Below are 16,989 nucleotides of genomic sequence, written 5' to 3' on the forward strand. Positions count from 1 at the left end.
TGGAGCTCCAGGAAAAGTCAGAACATCAACGTTAAATGGCATTATGATTCGTTCATCCACTTCTGTACAAGATTCACCTGCAAATGTTTTTAAAAACAGTAATTTTACCTCACAGAAAACTAACTAACCGATGATGGCAGCGGTAGACCAGCTGCTCCCGTGTTCTGCGAGGTAAAATGACTGTTTTTTGTCAATGGAGTCAGGTGGTTTTTGAAGAGAGCATAGATAAGGGCCGGTACTCTCGTCTCTACAAACTTTATCCACTGTAGGTAATACACCGACTGTGGATATGTACCTCATACAACCACACTACAAAACATCCAATCTATCCCTTCAACAGTAAAATTATGCTGCTCACACTACAAAGTAATATACCAGGAATGTGCACTTGCAAGTATTTGATAGTCAGAGATGGAAGCAGTTTCCATATCTTTTAGTCAAGTAGAAGTAGCAATATCACTATGTAAATATTATTTTACATGCAAGATTTTACTTAACCCTTGTATTATGTTAAGGGTCAATTTAACATAAAATTTTTGTGACTTTTCCTCATTTAGGGTCATGAACTGGGGTGTAATATCTGAACACTTAGATGTGTAGTGGAATGTCGGTGCAAAGTTTGTATACAAAGATGATGTTGCGGGTCATTTTGACATGGGTAGGTAACTGTTCAGACCCAAAGAAAACATGTCTCTTTCATGCACTTTATTTTGATTGCATTTGTTTACATATTGACTGGCTCTGAACACCCATTTAGAACCAGGTGTGTGTATGAATTAACGAGGAGTTAGCTTTCTCACGCTTGTGCTTGTCAGTGTTGTAATGTCATATCTCTGAGACACACAATAAAAGATTAGCTAGATTTACAACTGAAGAAGCTTTATCACAGATTCGGGACTGTGATAGTGATGTAAAGGAAGAGGTTTCAAAGACAGAGATTCCTTCAGAGACCGAGGCCCTAAACGCCTCCGAAACTAATGACATAGAAGCTCTGGATGGCATTAACTTGGCCTCCAGCACCACTGTAAGGAATCTTGGCGTCATCTTTGATCAAGATCTGTCGTTTAACTCCCACATAAAACAAATCTCAAGGACTGCCTTCTTTCATCTACGTAACATTGCAAAAATAAGACACATCCTGTCTCAAAATGATGCACAAAAACTAGTCCATGCATTTGTTACTTCAAGGCTGGATTACTGCAACTCATTGTTATCAGGTTGTCCCAAAAAGTCGCTTAAGACTCTTCAGTTGATCCAAAATGCAGCGGTACGTGTATTGACAAGAACAAGGAAACGGGATCATATTACTCCTGTATTAGCTGCACTGCACTGGCTCCCGGTAAAATACAGAATAGAATTCAAAATCCTTCTCCTGACTTACAAATCAATTAATGGTCAGGCTCCAGCATATCTTAAAGATCTCATAGTACCTTATAAACCAACTAGAGCATTACGCTCCCAGACTGCAGGGTTACTTGTGGTTCCTAGAGTCTCTAAGAGTACAATGGGAGCCAGAGCCTTCAGCTATCAAGCTCCTCTCCAGTGGAACCAGCTTCCAGTTTGTGTTCGGAAGGCAGACACACTCCACATTTAAGAGTAGGCTAAAGACTTTCCTTTTTGATAAAGCTTATAGTTAGGGCTGGCTCAGATTTGCCCTGGATCAGCCCCTAGTTATGCTGCTATAGGCTTAGACTGCCGGGGGACACCTCCCTGCTCTCTTCCTTCTCTTCCTCTCTCCTCCCCTCCCTCTCTTCTTCTCCCTCTCTATCTGTATGCATTTATGTAAATGTATGTTACTAACTCACCATCCGGGGTATCATCCCCGGAGTGTCTGTCTCTCATGTGGCAGGTTGCCACTGATAAAGTTTACGTCAGGATCATGAATCGTGACAGCGCCTGCTGACCTGGTCCTGCTGCACACCGGGAAGCCTTATTGACATTTTCCTGGATTCATCCATACTTTCTATTTTTTTTTTTTTCCAACACAACATAATTTCTGTCAAATGTTGTATTTGTACTATGTTGTTTATCCTGTACACACGACATCTATTGCACGTCTGTCCGTCCTGGGAGAGGGATCCCTCCTCAGTTGCTCTCCCTGAGGTTTCTTCCATTTTTCCCCCTTTAATTTTGGGGTTTCTTTTAGGAAGTTTTTCCTTGTGCGATGCGAGGGTCTAAGGACAGAGGGTGTCGTAACCTGTACAGTCTGTAAAGCACACTGAGACAAATGTATAATTTGTGATATTGGGCTATACAAATAAATTTGATTTGATTTGATTTGATTTGACAATACTATTGACGATCTGGATTATGAATTTTCCTACGATGAAGATGATTCAGAGGACGATACTGACATAGTCTCTCCATCAGATGAAAACCAAGGAATGCAGCAATCCTCGACAGAAGTGACATGGGCATCTAAAGATGGTAACATAAAATTAATTAAAAAAAATAATCTAATTAATTACAAGCTTTGTGATTAATTAATCTAAATTTATCGCATATATCAATATTTGTTGTGAGAAGCATTTCAAAATATTCAAATGGATTTTGGAAGATGAGTGAATCAATGAGTAGGCATTATAAACCGGTCAAGTTGTCTTTTATTTCAATACTCTTTCTCCAATATATTGTATGCCACAATTATCTTACACAACACAGACCAACAGTTTGACAAATTTCAAATCGGGCATTACATCTTTCATTGCACAATAAACAATAGCCTATGTTGTGGCGGCTTAAAAGTTGTGTAATTTGACGCCATCTGTAAAGCCTCAGTTAACCTCCTGTTCTCTACCATCTGCAATCCATTGTAATCCATTGCAATTTCGCGATGGAGTTGTTAATGTGTCTCAGATAGACCGACTCATTCTGCGTCTGAACGCCTGATCGAGATGTATGACGAGACGGATGACGAGACGGGTGGCTCACTTTAACATCAGCGGCGGTGCTAGCTAGCTCCGAGCTAGCTGCTAAGTGCTTTGCGTTGAGCTGATATTTCAGGCTTGAAGTTCTCCGATGGTTTGAACATTCTTTGCTGCAGGAATCGCACAGAGCGGAGCATCAACAGTTACATTCGGGAGTTTATTAAATGTAAACCCCTTCCATTCACTGGGCCAAATAACGTTTTCTCATCCACTCGTGTACATATGCGGACACACACACACACACACACACACACACACGTGTATACAGACACACACACACGTGTGTACACGCGCACAAATTATGAGCGCAAATCAAGTGCACTGTGACATTTATAGTATAAATAGGCTGACTTGCTCTATAATTATCAAGCAAAGATCAGAAAATAACATGTAATTTGATAACACATTAACTATACTGATGTCCCATTATGTATCGTGATTATAATTTTTTATCAGGGACACACAATGTACTCATGATGTTTTATAATGCTCTATTAGTGCACCTTCCAGAGAATGTTACCATAATAAAAAGGAAAAGGAGAGGAAAAGTAACAAAAGAAGCTAAAGATAAGGAAAAAGATTGATGGAACACAGTGTAGGACATTGAGGTGACTAGGTATATTGTAAGGGTCGCTGGAACAGACAGACCTGAACCCAAAAGCACAACACAGAGATAGGCAGAATACAATGTAGTTCATTTCAATTCAAGATGCGTCAAAAACCGGCAAATCAGTCCGATATGCAAACAAATCCAGTAAGGAGCATGTAGAAGAATCGGAGTCCAGAAACAGGCAGGCAGGGTCAAAACGGGCAGTTCAGGCAATAAGATAAACTAGAAGATCGCTGGAGAGCTTGGGGTGAAAACACAAGACAATCTGGCAGGGAACAAGTGGGAGTGAACTGGTATATATCCTCTGTGAGACCAATGAGGGAATGAGTAGCAGGTGAGGAGATGGGCTGGGGAAACCAGGTGAGGAGAATGAGTTGATTGCAGGCAGTGAGGAGGAAACAAGATCTGAAATGATAAGAGAATTAATGAAGGTAAAACAAAATCAAAACAAACTAATAGTGGGTGGAACTCGTGGCATATATAGATGAGACTATTCAGAAATAAATTCAGATTACTTTATCTCTGGGATTTTGACAACATTTGTAATAATGTTTCATATCCGGATCAAATCCAGATGAGACTTAAAAATAATTTCACTTACACTTAGGCACATTTATCATAATTCATCTGATTGCAATCCATCTTAGATTTCTGGGCAGTTTGGTTACTGCAACACCAGACAGAGAATTCAGAGTAGTTTAACTTTAACTTTATTAGGACAGAGGAGACAGATCACTTCCGGTGCGCCGTGAGATGGCTGCACTGATGAGAGCTCCGTGTCAACTCAGCAAACTTGTGTGGATTTACTTTTTATTACTTGCTCTTATTGTACAGTCAGTGTTTTCATACTTCCAATATGATCGACAAACACTTCTGGAGATGCGGTCGTCAGCCAGCGCGGACTTTAAGCCGACTTTTGACATCGCGGACGACATACTCCCCTGGGTCCTTTGTTTAATAAAACGACGTCGTCGGAAAACAAAGAGAGGCAAACGCGCCGCAACACTGTGCAGAACCCGACAGAGGAATAACAAACCTCCTCTGCCAAGCATTCTGCTAGCTAATGTACAGTCCCTGGATAACAAACTTGACGAGCTACGTGCACGGATTAAACACCAACGGGACATTAGGAGCTGCTGTGTTTTGGCGCTCACTGAAACATGGCTGGAGGACAGCGTGCCCAACTGTGCTGTTACTCCTGATTGTATTAATCCACACTTGAAAGACTATCGTATGTATTTGTCTACCTCAATCAATCATGTATTTCTGCACTATTATGCATTTTCTGTACTGTATGTATTACAAGCACAATATTGAATGTAAACACAGTAAGAACACTTCCCCTTTAAGAGATCAGGTCAACAATCATCACTTCCTGACTCTGCTGACGGAGGAGCGTGATGGCGCCAACGGGGACCAATGAGGAGAAGGTCAACACCTCCACCATGTATTTATCTCTATGTTTACGATCCTTTGTACAGCACTTGAGCGGACCCGTCAGACAGCAACCTGGGTGTTTCTTAGCCATACAGTCTGTGGAAACGGGGATGTGATTAGTGTTCTCCATGTTTGACTTATCACGTTAATAAATATATCAATTTAACTAGAAGATTGCTGTTTTGTTTTGACATTCAAGCTCCGAGTTCTTCATCTTTTTCCTCAACATTACCCCAGAGGGTTTCTGTCTTCCGACAAGACAAAACAAAGGGCTCAGGCAAGTCAAGAGGAGGGGTTGTGTGCTTTATGGTTAACTCTTCGTGGGCCACGGATGTCTGTGTTTTAAAAATGCATTTCTCCCCGGTTCCGGAGCTGCTGACCATTAACGCTAAACCCTTCTACTGCCACACTGACCCTAGAAATGGCAGGCGTGAGGCGGTCCTTCGAAAAGGTCAACCCCCGTAAAGCTCCGGCCCGGATGGTATCCAGGACGGGCTCTCAGGGTGTGCACTGAACAACTAGCAGAGGTGTTCACCAATATCTTCAACCTCTCCCTGAGTAAGTCTGTAGTACCCACCCCCTTTAAGTCATGCACCATTGTTCCTGTCCCCAAGAAATCAGCAGCCTCCTGCTTAAATGACTATCGCCCTGTCGCACTGACATTAGTCATCATGAAGTGCTTCGAGCGACTAGTCAAAATCCACATCTGCTCCTCTCTTCCTGACAACTTGGACCCCCTTCAGTTTGCCTACAGACAAAACAGGGCCACAGATGATGCCATCTTCTTGGCGACACACACTGCACTCAGCCAACTGGACAGGGAATACATACATACAGCTCCGCATTTAACACTATTATTCACTCAGGCACACTTCTTCCTCGCTGACACTGAACACGGGCGCACCACAAGGCTGTGCGCTCAGCCCCCCGCTGTTCACCTACAACTGTGCTGCCAAGCACAGTTCAAACATCATCTTTAAGTTTGCTGACGATACAACCATCATGGGCCTCATCGCGAACAATGATGAGATGGCCTACAGAGAGGAGGTGAAGATACAGCACAGCTGGTGTCAGGAAAATAACCTCTCTCTTAACGTCAGCAAGACTAAAGAGATGATCGTGGTCTACAGGAGACAGAAGGGGGTGGACACCTGCGCATCCATGTCGGTGATGCTGAGGTTGAAACGGTCAGCAGCTTTAAGTTCCTTGGTGTGCACTGAGGACCTCTCCTGGACACTTCACATGGACACAGTGACCAAGAAAGCTCGCCAGTGGCTCTATTTCCTGAGAAGAGTGAGGAAGTTTGGCATGAACACCAGCATCCTCACAAACTTCTACAGAGGAACCATCGAGAGCTTGCTGATGGGATGTATCACGGTCTGGTACGGGAACTGTTCTGCTCACAGCCGCAAATCGCTTCAGAGAGTGGTAGATGCGGCACAGAACATCCCTGGCAACAGTCTCCAGGCCATTCAGGACATTTTCCACCAGCGGTGCCTCCGGAAGGCACACAGCATCATAAAGGACCACGGCCACCCAGCACGCAGACTGTTCTCCTAGTTACGTCAGGCAGACAATACAGGAGCCTGGATTACACCTCCAGACTCAAGGACAGTTTTTACCACCAAGCCATTAGGCTTCTCAACCTCCAGACACACCCTCTCACTGTCTGCACTACATAAATATAAATAAATATTATTATTTACAGTACTGAACCCCCCCCCCTTCTTTTTATGTGCATAAGTGATATTGTCAAGTACATAAGCTATATTGTTTTTTAACTTAAATTGTATAAATTGCACTAAATTGTATATAGTACTCTTTTCTTCAAAATATTTTATAAACTTTATTTTATTTTATCAGACACATTTCATTGTACCGTTGACCCTGTGTTAACTTACATATCCATCCATCCATCCATCGTCTACCGCTTATCCGGGATCGGGTCGCGGGGGCAGCAGCTCCAGTAAGGAACCCCAATCTTCCCTTCTCCGGGCCACATCCTCCAGCTCCGACTGGGGGATCCTGAGGCGTTCCCAGGCCAGTGAGGAGATATAATCTCTCCACCGAGTCCTGGGTCTTCCCTGGGGTCTCCTCCCAGCTGGACGTGCCTGGAACACCTCCCTAGGGAGGCGCCCAGGTGGCATCCTTACTAGATGCCCGAACCACCTCAACTGGCTCCTTTTAATGTAAAGGAGCAGCGGCTCTACTCCGAGTCTCTCACGGATGGCTGAGCTTCTCACCCTATCTCTAAGGGAGACGCCAGCCACCCGTCTGAGAAAACCCATTTCGGCCGCTTGTACCCGTGATCTCGTTCTTTCGGTCATGACCCAGCCTTCATGACCATAGGTGAGGGTAGGAACGAAGATCGACCGGTAGATTGAGAGCTTTGCCTTCTGGCTCAGCTCTCTTTTCGTCACAACGGTGCGGTAAAGTGACTGTAATACCGGCCCCGCTGCTCCGATTCTCCGGCCAATCTCTCGCTCCATTGTCCCCTCACTCGCGAACAAGACCCCGAGGTACTTGAACTCCTTCACTTGGGGTAATGGCTCATTCCCTACCCGGAGTAGGCAATCCACCGGTTTCCTGCTGAGAGCCATGGCCTTAGATTTGGAGGTGCTGATCCTCATCCTAACCGCTGCACACTCGGCTGTGAACCAATCCAGTGACTGTTGAAGGTCACAGACCGATGATGCCATAAGAACCACATCACCTGCAAAGAGCAGCGGTGAGATCCTCAGGTCACCGAACTGCAACCCCTCTCCTCCACGACTACACCTCGATATCCTATCCATGAAAATCACGAACAGGATTGGTGATAAAGCGCAGCCCTGGCGGAGGCCAACATTCACGGGAAACGAGTCCGACTTACTGCCGAGTATCCGGACACAACTCTCGCTTTGGGCGTACAGGGATTGGATGGCCCTCAAAAGTGACCCCCTCACCCCATACTCCCGCAGCACCTCCCACAGTATCACCCGGGGGACCCAGTCATACGCCTTCTCCAGATCCACAAAACACATGTAGACCGGATGGGCGTACTCCCAGGCCCCCTCCAGGATCCTTGCAAGAGTAAAGAGTTGGTCTGTTGTGCCACGACCAGGACGGAATCCGCATTGTTCCTCTTCAATCAGAGGTTCGACTACCGGCCGAACCCTCCTTTCCAGTACCTTGGAGTAGACTTTACCAGGGAGGCTGAGAAGTGTGATACCCCTATAGTTGGCACACACTCTGTGGTCCCCCTTTTTAAATAGGGGAACCACCACCCCGGTCTGCCAACTCCTAGGCACTGTCCCAGACTTCCACGCAATGTTGATGAGGCGTGACAACCAAGACAGCCCCTCAACACCCAAAGCCTTCAGCATTTCTGGACGGATCTCATCGCCCACTCAGGTTCAATGCCCCCAACCTCCACAGGGATGGCTGAAAAGCTCCGCCGGAGGTGTGAGTTAAAGATCCCCAGGACAGGGGCTTCCTCCAGACGTTCCCAGTTCACCCGCACTACACGTTTACCAGGTCTGTCCAGAGTCTTCCCCCACCCCTTGATCCAACTCACCACCAGATGGTGATCAGTCGACAGCTCCGCCCCTCTCTTCACCTGAGTGTCCAAAACATGCGGCCTCAGATCAGATGATACGATTACGAAATCGATCATTGACCTTTGGCCTAGGGTGCTCTGGTACCACGTGCACTTATGAGCATCCTTATGTTCGAACATGGTGTTTGTTATGGCCATTCCATGACTAGCACAGAAGTCCAACAACAAACGACCGTTCGGGTTTAGATCAGGGAGGCCCTTCCTCCCAATCACGCCTCTCCAGGTGTCTCCATCGTTTCCCACGTGTGCGTTGAAGTCTCCCAGCAAGACTACGGAGTCCCCTACTGGAGCCCCCTGCAGGGCTCCATACAGGGTCTCCAAGAAGGCTGAATACTCAGAACTGCGGTTTGGGGCATAGGCACAAACAACAGTCAGAGTTTTCCCCCCCATAACCCGAAGGCGTAGGGAGGCAACCCTCTCGTCCACCGGGATAAACTCCAACGTAGCGGCGCTCAGCCGGGGGCTAGTGAGTATCCCCACCCCGGCCCGACGCCTCACACCTTGGGCAACTCCGGAGAAGAATAGAGTCCAACCCCTATCCAGGAGTACGGTTCCAGAGCCAAGACTGTGCGTGGAGGTAAGCCCCACCAGATCCAACTGGTAGTGATCCACCTCCCGCAGTAGTTCCGGCTCCTTCCCCCACAGAGAGGTGACGTTCCACGTCCCCAGAGCCAGCCCGGGTCTGGTCCGTCGAGGTCCCTGACCATCACTGCCACCCGTGTGACAGCGCACCCGACCCCAGCGGTTTTTCCCATGAGTGGTGGGCCCACAGGATGGATGGATGGGAGGCACCACGTAGTTTCTTCGGGCTGTGCCCGACCGGGCTCCGTGGCAAGCCACCAGGCGCTCGCTGTCGGGCCCTCCCTCTGGGCCTGGCTCCAGACGGGGGCCCCGGGCTTCCTCCGGGCAGGGTCTCTCCTTTCCTTTCCCTTTCTTTCATGAAGTCGTTTTTGAACCATTCTTAGTCTGGCCCCTCACCTGAGACCAATTTGCCTTGGGAGACCCTACCAGGAGCACTAGGCTCCAGACAACACAGCTCTCAGGTTCATAGGGACACACAAACCTCTCCACCACGATAAGGTGATGGTTCCCAGAGAGGCTTACATATGACAAATAAAACTTGAAACTTGGGTGTATTAAAGACAGTGTGTAGATATTTACACAGACAGCTTACTGACATCCTTACACTATGGGAGGATGAAACACATCTTGGAGAGACGGATGCATTAACACCTTTTCAACATCTGGCTATAAGGAGTCCTCCAGAGGTGATTTGTCGAATTGCAATTCGTCTTGGATGCATTTACACTTAGCTTTCTGATCTGACCAAGATGCATTAAGTGAAGAGTAAATGGGGTCACTGACTCAACAACTTAGATCAGTCTTGGAATCTGAAGGATACATTTGAAGGAGTCTGAATGAAATCTCAGTCTTTTATTTCTTTCAGTCTCAAATCCACCTGGAAACACGTTTTTAAATCCATTTCTGAACATTATCATTTTTGTTCATGTGTTCAACACTTTGCTATTGATATAACAAAACTCTTAAGTGCTTTATATTTAAAGATAAAATATACTTCAGACAAACTTGATCGTACAAAGTACTGAACACGTTTACCTCCACACCTTGTAGAGAAGCTGGCTCTGGGGTAGATTAATTTATAGAACTCCTTCTACGACTTCGAAGCAGCTGGTGACCCCGGTCATAAGCCACACACTTTGGGAAGGCCGTATAGACAGAGAAGAAGAGAGCGCATGACCTCTGTCCTTTTAGCCGAAGGTAGTTTCAAAAGAATGACAAAATGGGCCATCTTGGAAAACCAGTCAATAATAGTGAGGATAACTGTATTACCTTCGGATGAAGGCAAACCAGGAAGAAAAGTCCAGAGAGATGTGGGTCTTATAGGCACAATGGAGCGGCTGAATCAGGCCGGAGGGATGCCGATGAATGGGCTTGTTTTGGGCACAGACCGGGCAGGCGGTTCTTGGATAAGAAGGTTCACCCATGTGCATTTCTTTCCAGGAAGTTGTCTTTAGTTGGACTAGTTTAGTTGGCCAGGGTTGGAATGGTGTGAGTAAGATGGCAGAGCAGGTGACCATCCAGGGAATTGGCCACCAGAAGAACAGGAAGAGGCTCCAACTTGAGTTGCTACGACTTCACCAATCCTCTATCTATGAAGGACGCCTAGCTCCAGGAACACAGCAAGTGAGGAAAGATGAGCAGGAGCTAAAGGTCGGGATGGTTGAGAAGAGGAGATTGTTCGGCCCTCCATTCACTGATAAGCCTGGTCTTTTACTGGACATTTTTGGCAGGAAATACTCAAGCTGCTCACAGTCGATGGAAGTCTCCCTTAACCACCAGGGATAAGTGGGCGTGTACAAGCTACATGGGCTCCTCTGATTCTCCAGGGGCACTGTCACTCCGGCCTTCACTGCAGGAAAGGAAGCTAGGACTGGCTGAGGCGATGGGGAAGGCTGACTTTAGTGGACGAGAGATCCCATCATTGAATTGGCCAGCTCACTCCGTCTTTCAAACTGTCCGTTATCAATCTAAATGACTAGAGAAACAAGAGCATCAATGTCAGAGGGCAAGTCAATGGTAGCTCCACGGCCTGCTTCTCTGGTGTACTATGATCAAAAAACTCTCCACAGAGCCCACAAACAATCCTTCACAGTGCAACAGATGGAAGACTGCTTCACTCACTCTGTGGCCCACTCCCGTGCTCTCCCTATGAGATGGTTAATCATGGAAACCACCTGGGACCGGTCAGTGGGGTAGGAAATGGGCTCCAGTTAAACAGCTAGATAGCATAGAGTAAAAAATGAGAGACAGTTGGAGGAATCTCCATCATACGTCTTAATCGAAGTGGCTCATGGTTCTGGAAATAGTAAGCATGGTTGATGGAAAATGAGGTCATACACATGAAGTCAGTCCGAACCTAGCAAACAAATCCAAACAGGGAGCAGGAAAAAATCAAATAACCGGGGAATAAAGCTGAATCAAAATTATGGAAGCTAAACACTGGGAAAGGCTGAAAAGCAGTGTCATTATGAGGACAAAACAAAGACAACATGGCAGAGGAACAGGGAAAACAAGGGAGTATATAATCGGAGAGAACTAATGTCAACATCAGGAGCGGTGAGTAAGTGGGGGCAGGTAGAGAATTTAGGGTGGCAGGAGACACACAATAGCAGGAACTGCAACAACAGGAGAATAATAAAACCTAAAAAAATGAAAGCTGTACAAAAATGAAGATATTACAGTAACAGCAGCATGAACGTAATAAAGGCAAAGAGAAAATCTTATTTAAAAAGAGACAGCAGTTAATAGGCTTAGAATGAAGGTGTGTTGCTGTGCTATTGGATAGGTGTGACTAGCTGATAGCATGATGACAGCCCCAGACAATGACAGCAGGAAATTATGAGTGCACACATTCAGTATTAATTTAATAGCTTAGTATTGAATGCACAATAACAGGGTAGCTATGTTTATGCATGGCAGTGGGCCATTTTAATATACAACATAGTTTTATACAATATAGTATATCTCTCCATCAGTTTGGGGTCCTTGTCCTGAAAAACGTTGAAGACCTCTGCTCTAGCTAGAGCTTAATTTGTCCTCTCACTGACACTTACCTGGCTAATTTTCTGTTGTTGACCCACTCCAATGAAAAGTTATTTTCCTTGTTAACATGATGAAATTGTGTTTTTTTATATGCTACAAGCCATATCATGAGCAAAATAAGAAATCGATGCCCTGGTTAAGCATTTCCGCCTTGGAACTGCCGTGTACCAATGACAGTCTCAGAAACACGGAATCAGACAGCCAGGGTTTTGTACGTCGCATACCTAAGGAACTAATCCAGGTGGGTGAGGCTTTCTATATCATTAGTTTAACGCTGCGACAAACCAAACTTACTCTGAATCTAAATTCTGAATCTGAAAAGCTACCATACTGCGGCTATTTAAAGTTACATGTAGAGTGCATTATTTAATCCAAACTTCACTGATACCTTTGAAGCTATCCCTTTCTCGTGGCAGAGTTTTTCCCCCACAGGAGAGCATCTGGTGTGTTATCTCCCAGTCTTAAATCATGAGGCAGTGTGAAGGGATCATTGTGGCAGGGAGCTTAGAGCAGACGACATACTCTGGCACTTTACTACTTTTGTTTGTTTTCTGCGATGAAAGTCATCCATTTTAGAAAAGCACTTCCTGGCTTTGTTATAGAATCAAATTGTGCACCCAAATTGCAAATTTCACAACATTTCCCATAATTGGCCTTTGTGTGGGGTTTCAAAATAACAGCAGTGAGCTTAGAGGATAGTTTGAGACTTTGTTGGCAATCAGGGTGTTCAGTGCATTCACAAACAAATCTTTTTCTACATACCCACAAAATGAATTGACTGTACCCGATCATTATTGTCACTGACCAAATCAGTAGCTTTTAGCAGTGGAGCACCATAATAGGCGCCTGAGCAATGGAGCAAGTGGAGCAAATGCATCTCCATTATTCATTATGGGGGGGAGCAAAGTCATAGTTATAGACCACGGGTATTCAACAAAAATTCTAAGAGTTCCAGTCAGAGAAGATTTCCGCAAGCAAAGGTCCGAAGCATCATAACGTCTAACTTGCAATATGAATTAGTGTGATATATATTGAAGTAGCCTAGTAGCTGTATCAACGTCTGCACGTAATCAACAACTGACTGTGAAATCTAAAAAAGAAAGTACAATTTTTTATAAAACATTTCGACAATATTATTTTGTCACAAATCAAAATCAAAATCTGTGACCTCAGTTCAGACTTGAGTGGGTATGTTTGGTCAAAAACGTTGTGCTTTTTCTCATAGTGACGTTTCACGTCACCACATTTAATGAGCACCACAGTCTCTGAGCATATGAGACACTGGTTTTGTGGTCCCAGTGGGAAGGATAAACATGAATGAGTCTGTCCATTCTGGGTTGAAAGCTCTGTTGACTTTACTCTTCTTGGAGAGCGCCATGAGTAGTTATTTTTCTCTCCCTGTCTGCCGCTCACTCGTCTCTTTGTCAGTGTTTCTTTCCCTTTCTCCGTCTTCTCTCCCTGTATCGCTAACTCATCTTTCCGTCTGTCACTTGCCTCTCGCCTCTCATCTGTCTGTATTCAGAGTCGCAATATTTGCCACTTGCAATGCACAGATTTAATTGGCTGTGTAGCATCACGTGGGATGGCTTAACTCGCATGTAATTGGTCTGTAAGTTTCCTGAACCGCTAAACCAGTGCCGTAAAAACGAGAAAAGCTGTGCCGGTTAAAATAGAAGCGGCCAGTCAAAATTGAAAATCCCTTTCATAATTTATTGATTATAGGTCTGGGTCCAGATAGGTCGGTGTTTGGGACTCGGGCCGCGGTCTGCCTGTTAGTGACCTATGTTATAGACCTTCATCATCATACAGCAATCAGGTGATTATATTTAAGCAGCCTATATCAATGATCATTTCAATATTTTCTGCAACTAAAGAAAATAAGAAATAGAACATTTTTGGACCATCCTTTGAGTTGGTTCAGTCAAACCCGTCCCTAGTCGTTTACTACAGCATGCTTTGGCTGTCAATCACAGTCTGCACTTTCTGTCAGGATGCTATTGCACTCACAATGACAATGTTTTCCATGCATTGGACCTAATGATGTTATCACCTGAAAAGGCAGGGTCATAGTGGAATTGAAGAATAGCATTTAATAAAAACACTGCTAATTTGGTGGTAAACACATTTAATTTCCTATAAATTCCTATACATTCATGATAAAAGCTTTGTGAAGCAGCAATGTCAAGAAATAGTTGTCGAGATATTTCACTCAACAATCCTAAAGCATGTGGCTAAAAGCTAGAAAATTTAGTTTAAAATAAATCTGATTGAGGTGAAGTTGTTCTGTAATTACCTACGTGACCAAGGAGGGTTGAAGGAATAAAAATGAAGAAGAAGAAGAAGAAAAGAAGAAGAAGAAGAAGAAGAAGAAGAAGAAGAAGAAGAAGAAGAAGAAGAAGAAGAAGAAGAAGAGAGAAGGGTAACAGAGGGAAAATACAGACATAAGGAGATTAGTGGAAAAAATCTAGGACAAACAGATGGATGAATGATGAGTAAGAGATGAAGTGGAGACGGACAGAAATGATTGGGGAAGTCATAAAGAGACCATAAAAAGATGAAAGCAATGTTATATACGTAGACAGGCAGAGTGTGTGTAAAGGGGTGTGAGTCAAACAGAGTGGAAGATGGGATGAGTAAATAATGAGATGAAGAGGACAGGAAACCGGTCCGTAGCTAAGTCAGCTGGCATATACTGTAAATCCTCTGAACCTGTAAATAATTCATAAACACTTTCCATGCTGATGGTCGCTTTTATTTTATCACTTACGTCCACTGCAGATCGTCTACTTGACTCCTGAACTTAAAGTAGCATAAATATACTTTTGTTCATCAAACATCTTCCTCCTCCTCCCCACACCAGCACCACCTCTCTCCTCTTTGTCATTTATGTCTCTCTTTATTGCTATTTCTTTATTGATCTATATTCCACAGCTTTTCTTTTGTGCTGGTCTCTTTGATTTTCTGCTGTTTTGGACTCAACAAGACTAGACATGATTGAACCGTTGCTTAATTAATGGATTGCAAATGACTACTCTAGACTGGGTTGGCCTGCTATTAACTGGAGACTGAACTTCAGAAGACTTACCTTACAGAAATGCACTGGACTGGACAAAACTAGACTGAATTGGGATGGTTTAACTAAAAACATTTATTAGTAACCAGGTCCTGTAAACATTAAGTTTAGAAGGGTTCTTCCTCAAGGGACCATAATTGTGCTCAAGAAACAGATTTTATCTTTGGATGTTTCTGAACAGCTTCTAAATGCACCACTATGTTTACCAGCTAGACTCCAACCCTCTGTCTGTGCTGGTCTAGTACAAGGGTTGGGAACATATGGCTCGCGAGTCATATATGGCTCTTTCAATGACGCAATATGGCTCGCAGACAATTTTGAGCTGACATTTTCAAACATGTTTAACAAGTAATAAATACTTGTACTGTGCCATTTTAAAGTAAAACATTTAGCAGCGAATTTTCTTCTTTAGTTCTCCCCTCTCCTTTTCTCCGCTCTGTCTCTGACTGTAGGTCACTGTTGCCCCGCCCTTCGCGAAACAGCAGAGGAGAAACTGCACAAAGCAAGCAGTAGACCAGGTTTGTCAAACTCAATGAGAGGGCCAAAATTAAAAACTGGGACTACGTCGAGGGCCAAACACGGTCCACATTTATTAACTGGATAGACATATTGGAGAAAGTGCAAAAAGGCACACATTTAGGTAGGCTACATTATCCTTTTATGCAGTCAGAGCCAGATGTTTGGAGTCTTTTCTTTGCTGCCAGTTTAATGTTTGGGGTTCTGTGGAAACCCTCAGTGAGTGACTGTGTGCATCAGTGAGACGACTCCTGTGTGGGTTTTTGTTCATCTTCATCACAGAGAAAAGGTATGTGCTTCCAAACATGCAAAGCATCTGAGTGGCATGAAGGTTGAGCCATCATTTCGGGGATGAAGCTTGGAAAATGTGCAGCGCCCACAGAGTCATACTTTGCCTTGAGTGTGTCATTACACTGAAGGTCAATCAGCTCCATTTGGATGTTCACAGATGCTGTTTCCACGTCAACTGCAAAAGGGTTGCTGAGCAGTTAAATTTTAATTTCTGAACTAGAAAGTCAGCAAATGTGCTCAGTTCATCAGCAGAATGCGCAGTCGGGAACATAGCGGTGGAGATGGTTTGTCAGTGTTTTGAAACACGTAAATTTTCTTGCGGGCCGGATATAATTGCCTTGAGTTTGACACCCGTGCAGTAGACACTGAAACGTGCACATAAATTAGATAAATAACATAAGTGTTTAGTTTATTTAATAAAAGAGCACCTGTTCAATGAAACACTGATAGCGCTTTTAGTACTCGGAGACATGTTATACTTAATGCATAAAGTTGCATTCAATTTTATTAAATATATGGCTCTCAAGGAAATATATTTTAAAATATTTGGCTTTTATGGCTCTCCCAGCCAAAAAGGTTCCCGACCCTTGGTCTAGTACTACAGTAGATTTATCAAAGTTGTTGAGGTATGCTGATCTGGACAGATGGACTAATGGATTGACCGTCCTCCGAGACCTCTGTCCTTAAACCTAACCGTTGCTTTGTTCACAGAGAAACAACATTACAGTTCACTATTTAAACTTATTGGTATTCACATTTCGCTGCTGTTTTCTGTGAAAGTTGGAGGGGGAACAAGTTCCAAAAGTTATCCACGCTGACAACTGTCTAAACACGAGTGGCAAATGTTATTTTCCTCAGATGACCGATCTCGAAAGAAGATGAGAAGGCAGTAAAGAGCAAGTGAAACTAAAGT

At 44.3% G+C, this 16,989-nt stretch overlaps 1 protein-coding gene across 1 annotated transcript; it reads left to right on the forward strand.

Moving 5' to 3' along the window:
* Positions 1–979: 979 nt before the first annotated feature.
* On the forward strand, positions 980–1,637 carry LOC115014274 (uncharacterized; the record flags this gene model as incomplete). The annotated part of the gene is given in 2 exon segments (XM_029440995.1): positions 980–1,581; positions 1,583–1,637. Coding segments are annotated over 2 exon segments (657 nt in total), but the record flags the coding sequence as incomplete, so codon positions are not given.
* Between the last annotated feature and the right edge of the window lie 15,352 nt (positions 1,638–16,989).

Source organism: Cottoperca gobio, chromosome 10, assembly GCF_900634415.1.
Source record: "Cottoperca gobio chromosome 10, fCotGob3.1, whole genome shotgun sequence".
NCBI classification, from domain to species: Eukaryota; Metazoa; Chordata; class Actinopteri; order Perciformes; family Bovichtidae; genus Cottoperca; species Cottoperca gobio.